The sequence below is a fragment of the Amphiura filiformis genome, chromosome 11 (assembly GCF_039555335.1).
Source record: "Amphiura filiformis chromosome 11, Afil_fr2py, whole genome shotgun sequence".
In the NCBI taxonomy this organism is placed as follows: domain Eukaryota; kingdom Metazoa; phylum Echinodermata; class Ophiuroidea; order Amphilepidida; family Amphiuridae; genus Amphiura; species Amphiura filiformis.
In genome coordinates, this window is record NC_092638.1 from 66,674,065 (window position 1) to 66,683,005 (window position 8,941).

At 36.5% G+C, this 8,941-nt stretch overlaps 1 protein-coding gene across 1 annotated transcript in view; it reads left to right on the plus strand.

The window, feature by feature from the left end:
* The window catches only part of LOC140165172 (retinol dehydrogenase 11-like), a 14,443-nt gene extending 5,879 nt beyond the window's left edge, over window positions 1-8,564 (plus strand). The window contains exons 2-4 of the mRNA XM_072188612.1: window positions 6,367-6,609; window positions 7,007-7,312; window positions 8,260-8,564. Of these exons, the coding sequence (XP_072044713.1) occupies window positions 6,367-6,609; window positions 7,007-7,312; window positions 8,260-8,537 (827 nt within the window). The 3' untranslated portion in view covers window positions 8,538-8,564. The remainder of the gene's footprint in view (window positions 1-6,366; window positions 6,610-7,006; window positions 7,313-8,259) is intronic.
* Window positions 8,565-8,941: the final 377 nt, after the last annotated feature.

Here is an 8,941-nt window from a genome sequence, read left to right on the forward strand (position 1 = left end):
GAAATTTGACGACGAATCTAAATATGGACATATTTTTTTTCTGTATGGGTTAGGGGAAAATGTTTAGGTTCAAAATATGTTGAATTGTAAAAAAATCTAACATACTTTGGGACACCCTATATTCCTAGATTACCAAACAGCTGTGATTTTGGTTTCTTCCAAAGTCAGTTGGCCCTCCATATCCTCTAACCAAATGAATGTTGTTTACTTCCAGTTTATTACTGTAAGTTGGTAATAAGCAATGCATTGAGTGACCCATTTTTAATCAAAATCTTTTTTATTCCAACCTGTATAACTTGCAGGTCACCCTGTATAATGAGTTGAAATGTATATATTGGAATTGCTTATGCCTTCAGCTTTCCAAAATATATACTTTTGCTCGTTTAGAGTTGATCATTGTCGAGATAATCTAATTAGAAACCCGGTTGGTGTAAAAAATCATAATATTTGTCATGTAACGCTAAGGGTGGCGAGTTCAGGACACACGGCCGTATACAAGCTGTATCAATAAAAATTCCTTTAAAAGGAATAGGGCGAGCAAATGAATTGTCAAGATAAAGGTGTAGTTCCATATTGATAAGTCCAAGTAAAATAAAAAACATGTTTCACGTCCAGGTTTTTGAAAAAAAAGGAGGAGGGGCCTTTTTATTTTGTATCGCAGAATCGATGTAAATACCCATATTTAGAGCTATTTTAGCGTGCACAATAATGCCTGCAAAAAGGAGGAGGCCTCTTTTTATTTGTTGTTCTGAGGGGTAGGCCCCTCTAATGATCTCAAAACCTTCCAAATTGTTTCCTGTATATTGAGAAGGCTATAGAAAGCATCTCAACTCCCCAGACATAATTTTTAAGTTATAACTGAATTGCAAAATATAAAAATATAATTGAAGAAACCTCCAAAAAGGAGGGAGGGGACGTGAAACATGTTTATTTTTGTATTTGGCCTAATGCATTATTACTTCGATTATCACTTGTCATCATTAGCAGAGGAGTGGAATTTTGATTGAAAGAATTAAACTAAGGGACGAAAGGGGTTTTTTTAGAGTTGGTGGGGAAAGTTGTTTTTTTGCTCATGAAGTGGTGAAGTTGTTGTTTTTTGAAAAACTTCCTACCCCCACCCTGAGAATCTAATGGTGCGTCAAGAAGGTTTGTGTTTGAAGTTATATAAATAACGAAGAGACCAAGGAGAGCAATCGAATTAGGACAACAAAATAAAAAAAACCCACACCATAGGACTGTACGGTAAAACATGTACCAACAGGCTACTTTTTAGTCACCCACCTTTGTAGGACTACATAACAAAATAGCCCTCCACCATAGGACTTTGCGGTAAAATATTTAGAGGAGTATGCCAATTAAGGCCAAGTAAAAAATGTATATCGTACGGACTTTTTCAAAAATTGGTGAGGGAGGTCCTTATTATTTGTTATTGTGTTATTTTTTTACCATTCATTTCTGTGTAAAATTGCAATGGCAAATGTTTGTCAACACATCATAAAATCGGGGAGGCCCCCTAATATTTTTGTTATTTCCCCAAAGCCCTACCCCTAGCTTGAAGAAAGTTTTTGCAATGTGTTTATAAATGATAACCAAGAACTTCTAAACATGTCATTTCATCACAAGAATTTTATAAACAAAGTAAGGAAGCAAATAGGAAAAATAATTAAATATTTGAAAATCTCCAAAAATCGGAGAGAGCGGGGACGATATACACGTTATTTATTTTACTTGGCCTAAACAATGAATCACCACTCATGACTCGAGGTCAAAACCATTATGTAAATAAGATAATGTTTGCATGCGATCTCAAAAAAAGACATGTTTACATAAATTAATTGACTGTGTGCTTATAGTATCATTAACAGATTTTATACGCTATATAGAACAGCAAGCACATACAAGCAAGTATTTTGCCAGTATTAATAAAACTATAATGAGGCTATTAATGTAGCCCAACTGTACGTATAATCTGGCAATACCGCTAAATCTTAAAGTAATGGAAATATCTTGTTGCAATTTTCGGATTTGCATAAAAGTAATTCTAGTTCATCCAAGTTGTAAAACAATTATTTCTTTTAATACAAACACATTCCTTGGCAAAACAACTTTATAGCACTGTTTGAATATCAACATGAAGTAGTAATGACAAATTTAAATGTACACTATCGCCTCTGTAGTTTCCTGATTATATAGACAGCACGATTATTTTCTGCAACGCTGTGAGGAATAAGTAGGCCAAAACCCATCGCAAATGGACGAGAAATGCTGCGCATTTCTCGCCCAAAAAGTTTGGTACCCAGCAGTTTTGATAGTTATTGAAAAGCCTGGTTCTTCCAAATGCAATATCTGGTCCCCCTTACAATGATAAAATGATCAGACCATAAATCTTTTGTGACTGTTTATGACATTAATCAACAAATTATGCGGATCCTAGATGTGTCGATGATGTTACGTTTATGAACAAAACGTTACGTTTGTATTTTCAATTTGTTGCTACGTGTATGTTAACAAATGAAAGTTCTGTAACTTTTTAAAATTCTTCAATGCTAAGTATTCTTTTGGATATCATCAAATTGTAAATCTCTAGTCAGATTTTCAGTGTGTTAACAACTATGTATTTAAAGATGTTACGTTCATGTACAAAACATTAACGTTCTTATCTTGTAAACATTGTATACCCATAGCTACTTTTATGAAGAATGAATGTTCTGTAATTGTTTTTTATCCTTCATCTCTATTAGATTTTCAGTGTATTAGCAAGTAGATGATGTATATGTATCACAGACATTATACATTCATAAAAACTCTTCTTTTGGTCAACATAGGCGTAGATCCAGGGTGGGGATACCCCCAATATTTTGCCAGGGAGCTTACTTACTTATGTCTTCTATACTATCCATCATATACCCCATGCATAACGAAATTCAACAATATTCAATATCCAAAGCAATATCATCACTACAATATGCCCCAAAAACAGAACTCCCCACCCCACATAATCGCAAATTGACACGACAGCTTCATTCCAATTCAATTTATTTCATCCAAAACGGTCCTGTGATACACCTTCCCCAATCAAACACATTTGCATATGATCATCTTCTACTCTTCCCTAGAAAAAATCATTATAATATCAAATCTAAACACCATGCCACATAGGCGTAGATCCCGGGGGGGATTTATCCCCTCCAATATTTTGCCAGGGAGGATGCTCCATACAATCATCCCCCCAATGTTGACGCCTGTATATGGGTTTCCAATCAAATTAACCCCATATTTGGCCATTTCAACCTAAAAGTGCTAAATTTTTTCGCGCTCCGCGCGAATTTATTCAACTTTTGTACAATATTTCACCAGTTTAGCTTTAATATTGCAAAATTTTTCGCGCGGTTCGCGCGCATTTGTACCATAACCTTATTTTTTCGCCAAAAGGTGCTGACTTCAAGAAATTTTTCTAACCCCATCCCCCCAATGGCGAAAAGAAATCTACGCCACTGCCATGCCATGGAATTCACCATATCACGTCCAAGCTCACATTGGGCGCCCCATTCCTTTTTTGAAGGAATTTTTATTTTAATTAGAGAACAAGGGATCAATGCTTTACCTATAGAGGGCAGCATATGATATTATCGTCGACTGCACTGCGATGCAGCCCGCTGCAATGCACCGTTTTGCTATAATGCCGCCCTCTTTGATTATTACGCTGTTATTATCTGATCTACGTTAAGGGCTGGGGTATGAACGTTTGGACAGTATTTATTTTGGGACATCAGAGCACATCAGACATATCGAATTGCACTCTGAATACGAAGAATGTCATTCTGATATCAAATAATTTTGATTTTTGAAATTCCCAATTTAATACACATTTTATGGCAAATCATTAAAAATTGATATTTTTGATATTTAACAGTACTTGAAGTAAACTTTATGAATCTGATGATTTATACTTAAAGTGTATGTAGGTGGGATGAAAAGCCGACGATCAATTAAAAATTTTGACCTTTCGTATTGAAGATATGGATTTTTTTCCCAAAACACCAAAAAAAATTAGGTCTTTTTGGGAAAAAATCCATATCTTCAATATGAAAGGTCAAATTTTCAATTGACCGTCGGCTTTTCCTTCCTGCTACATACACTTTAAGAATATATCATTAGATTTATATAATTTACTTCGAGGATTGTTATATATCAAAAATTTGAAAAATATCAAATTTTTATAATTTGTCATACAATTTGTATTATATTGTGATTTTCAAAAATGAAAATTATTTGATATCAGAAAGACATGCTTCGTATTCAGAATGCAATTCGATAGGTCTGAGGTGCTCTCATGTCCCACAAAAATACTGTCGAAACCCAATAAACGCTCATTTTAGATCCCTTAATATAAGTGTATGTAGCAGGGAGGAAAAGCCGACGGTCAATTGAAAATTTTGGCCTTTCATATTGAAGATATGGATTTTTTTCCCCAAAAGACCTAATTTTTTTTGGTGTTTTGGGGAAAAAAATCCATATCTTCAATACGAAAGGTCAAAATTTTCCATTGATCGTCGGCTTTTCATCCCACCTACATACACTTTAAGTATAAATCATCAGATTTATAAAGTTTACTTCAAGTACTGTTAAATATCAAAAATATCAATTTTAATGATTTGCCATAAAATGTGTATTAAATTGCGAATTTCAAAAATCAAAATTATTTGATATCAGAATGACATTCTTCGTATTCAGAATGCAATTCGATATGTCTGATGTGCTCTGATGTCCCAAAATAAATACTGTCCAAACGTTCATACCCCAGCCCTTGGCTTAAGATAAATAAATACAAAATAATTCTTCCCTGTGTCGAAAACTTGAAAAACTTGTTAAAAACTTGAAATCAAATAGGAATTTTCGCCTTTTTTGTTTAAAAAAAATGAATTTCTAACGCGCGCGGCAACTTTGAGACTCGGGTTTAAGGTGGCCTAACTAGGATTTAGCTATGTTCCATTAATGTAAATGACCTAAATCTAACCAAAAATAAGAAAGTCTTTTCTGATCATTCGATACGTACAAGAGGTCCCATTCTTTGGAATTCTTTAGATAAAAATCTAAAACAAAACTGATCTCTAAATATAATTAATCTTTTCCGTGAGCACCCCCCTTCCCTTGTCTTTTGGTTATGTTATGTGATGTTGATTTATTTTGTTAACTTCATTTGATTTCAGGGAAAGGCTAACTTTCAGACCTTTTTGGTCTTCCAGCCTTTTCCTCCATATGTACCGTGTTTATATATATTATCTTTTATGTAATGTCTTTTATTTTTATGGAAATAAAATATGAATGAATGAATGAATGAATGAATGAATGGCAAAACGGGACAATATTTTCCGGGAATATTTATAGTTTTTTCTGGATAGGGAGTATAGTACCTTGCGATCTGTGTAAGCAGTGTTGATAACTTTTACATTCTTTCAAGTCTTTTGATTACTTCCTTCACTCCCTGTGGTTTGTAATTTGGATGACACGTGACAAAATGAGGATTTGGTCACGAGACGACCAGTTTCCCAGTGGTAGATACTTGAATTTTGAAAGCCTGAGGTGACACTGAAAAAAGTTTCCTCGCGAGTCGCTAGTCGTGAAATGACTGATATGATATTTGATAGGAAAAAGCCTTCGAGTCTTTGCAAAATTTCATGCTCACTGCGCTCGCATATGTTTAGACCATGTAAACCTTATGGTTTTAAATTATGTGCATGTGTAAAGCCGGGGTGTAAAGGGGGTAAAGACTTTTTGACACATTAAAATGGGGAGGCAGCTCATTCTACAAATCATATACTTTGAAAAGTTGTTGTGGGATAGGCTTTTACGACGGGAATTCATAACAATTAGTGGGTTTTTAGCGGGTTCGCCGTCGGACAAGTTTAGAACTGTCAAGCTTTCGTCAGGATTAGCTCTGACTTCTTCAGGACAAAGTACCTAAGAATGAGACATGTAGACCACCACTTGCCTACTGATGGCTCTGAAAAGAGCCGTTCATTGAAGACTGCCCCTTGTCTACGGAAACAAGCAGATCTCGCCTATCTGCTAATTTTAAAGGTTTGGTGGCTCTGAAAAGAGCTTTTAAAAACTTGCTTGAATATTAATGAGTTATGTACGTTTACAAAATGTTGTTGTTTCAGCCCTCTTTACAACATAACTCAAGAACCAAAGGACCTACAAGTATAATAAATCTGTACTATTTGAATTCTACACACTCGCTATGAAATGATCAATGCAATTTTTGTCAAAGCTGACTATCATTCGCAAGATTACCAAATTGCAACAGTTTAAAATAGGTGCTAACCTTAACTGCCTTGGTTTATTTTGTTTTATATCATTCAGGCGCCAATACAGGAATTGGGAAAGCAACAGCAGAAGACCTAGCAAGTCGAGGTGCTCGTGTTATCCTAGCTTGTCGTAACAAAGATAAAGGAATTCAAGCCCAGCAAGAAATAATACAAGTCACCAACAACCACGAGGTCCAATTTATGCAACTCAACCTGGCGAGTTTCCAGTCTATTAGACGATTTGCTGAAGAGATTGACAATAACGAAGATAGGCTTGATGTACTAGTAAATAATGCCGGTAAGCAATAGTTGAGTAATAATAGAGGGAGGGGGAAGGGCGGGGAGACACCCACCCCCAACCCACACACGCACAAAATGGTAGTTGCAGACCGGTTTCTTTGTAACTTTTCTGCCTTTGCAAAGAACTGAACTCACAAAAAAGTATCATTACACCTCAAAATGTCATCAAGTTTTAACAACCGAAAGGGTATTGAGCAAATTAATAAACTCGCTGAATGCATCGTGTTTTAGGCCCAAATTTTGACACTTCAAAGTTGGTCTGCGATCTCGTTGAAAAAGGTCACAAGCAAGAGTCGGATTTCAAAAGTTGCAGTAGGCCGAGCCCCAATTTAACCTGTAACCATGATAACACGTTGTCATAGTAACTGACAGACCCATTACTTATCTATTTCCAGGTGTCATCAATGACGGTAGTGCCAAGACAGAAGATGGACATGAACTCTCATTTGGTGTCAATCATCTTGGTCATTTTCTTTTGACTAATCTTCTATTGGATAAACTAACGAACAGCGCCCCCAGTCGAGTGATTAATGTTTCCTCAGAACTTTACATGATGGGAGAGATTGATCTTGATGATTTAGAAAGCTACGAAGGGCGAATGAAATCCTACCCAAGGAGTAAATTAGCAAATATTCTATTCACGCGAGAATTGGCGAGAAAGGTGGCTGGATGCGGCATTAGCACATTCTCACTTCATCCAGGTAGGGCACGAAGCGGGATTTTATGTAGGCCTAGTCAACTTACCGTAATTGTCGGGGTATAAGCCGCGTGGTAGACTTGGTAATAATCAAGTAATTGTGTGTAAAGGCCCGGCTCCGTCGTATAGAACTTACAATGCAATATTGAATATATGAATTCGGCAGACGGCCGAATCCGGATTCGGCTTTTGGTAAATTCATGTTGCGCGTGCATTATTTTTGAAAAGGGATCAATGCTTTACCCATAGAGGGCAGCATATCAATTTTTTAACGGATATCATCGTAGATCGTACTGCGATGCACCTTTAGCTAACCCTGTATGCGCTGCCGCCCTCTCTTGATTATTTATTTTGCTGTTATCATTCTGATCTCCATTATTAAAAAAATTCAAAGATAATACATGCGTAACGTGAATTTACCAAAAGCCGAATCCAGATTCGGCTCTCTGCCGAATTCATAACGAGTTATGCAGGTTCAAACTTTCCATAAGGATCATGCCGCCGCGTCGCGACGGAGTCATGTTTTAAGGGGCCATACAAATTGTAATCAGATGACGAGAATTTACATTTTAAAGTCACCGACAGGGTTAAAATTACAAGCGTTTCGTGCAAAAGACGTTTGTCCGATTCCCATTTTATTTTTCACAGAACTATGTCCATCAAGAGGTGTGGGTTAACGCAAATTAATATTATTTTTCTTCACCACAAGAACAACGTTGGATAATTTTAATATGAATATTGTACTTTTACGTTTCGACCTTTGTTAAACATTTTTTAACATGACTTGACGCTCGGAGTCAAACAAACTGCCTTCTGAAGATGTTCTAAAATGGTCCGGCTTGATCTCTGCCTAACTTGAGTGTAGTGCGCACGAAATGTATAACATTTTCTGCCCTACCAAAAATGCTATTTGATGTTATTGTAGGTTTTTTATCCTTTAATTTTTCACAGGTTCGATTGACACAGACATCAAACGAAACTGGACAGGCTGGTTGCAAAGCCTATCACCGCTCATCTCGTTCTTATTTCTGAAGAACGCCCAAGATGGAGCCCAAACTTCAATACACTGCGCAGTCGCAGACGGCATTGAGAAGCATTCTGGGAAATACTTCAAAGGCTGTCGTTTGCAGAATGTGATTGGTCAAGCAAAGGATGACGTATTAGCTAAACGCTTGTGGGATATCAGCATGAAATTAACCAATTTACCACAGGAGTCAACAGAACAATAAAAAACGACAATGATATTTTAAACATTATAATGACATGTATTCATAGGGCCAGGGGCTGATTGGATCTTAGTTAGGTTTCTCTCGGAGCAGGCCGGGAAGGTGGTGGTGCCGGGGGGCACTCTCACTTTGGAAGTGACGCATATGTAGGGCTGTTAACACCCCAATTTTCAGCATCATAGCCGCTGTAACCCAAAGACCCCTATATTTTTTCCAATCACATGCTCTGCCAGCCAGAGAACCAAAGAACCCTTATATTTTCATTGGATTTGCCGGCACCCAAAGACCATATTTTTCAATTTGAACATCAACTTTCATTTATCACTGATTTTGTTACATAATATTTTGAAATTAGAAAGTCATTTAGAGCTCGAAATTCAATGCTTTTATTGGCTCTCAGCCAAAGA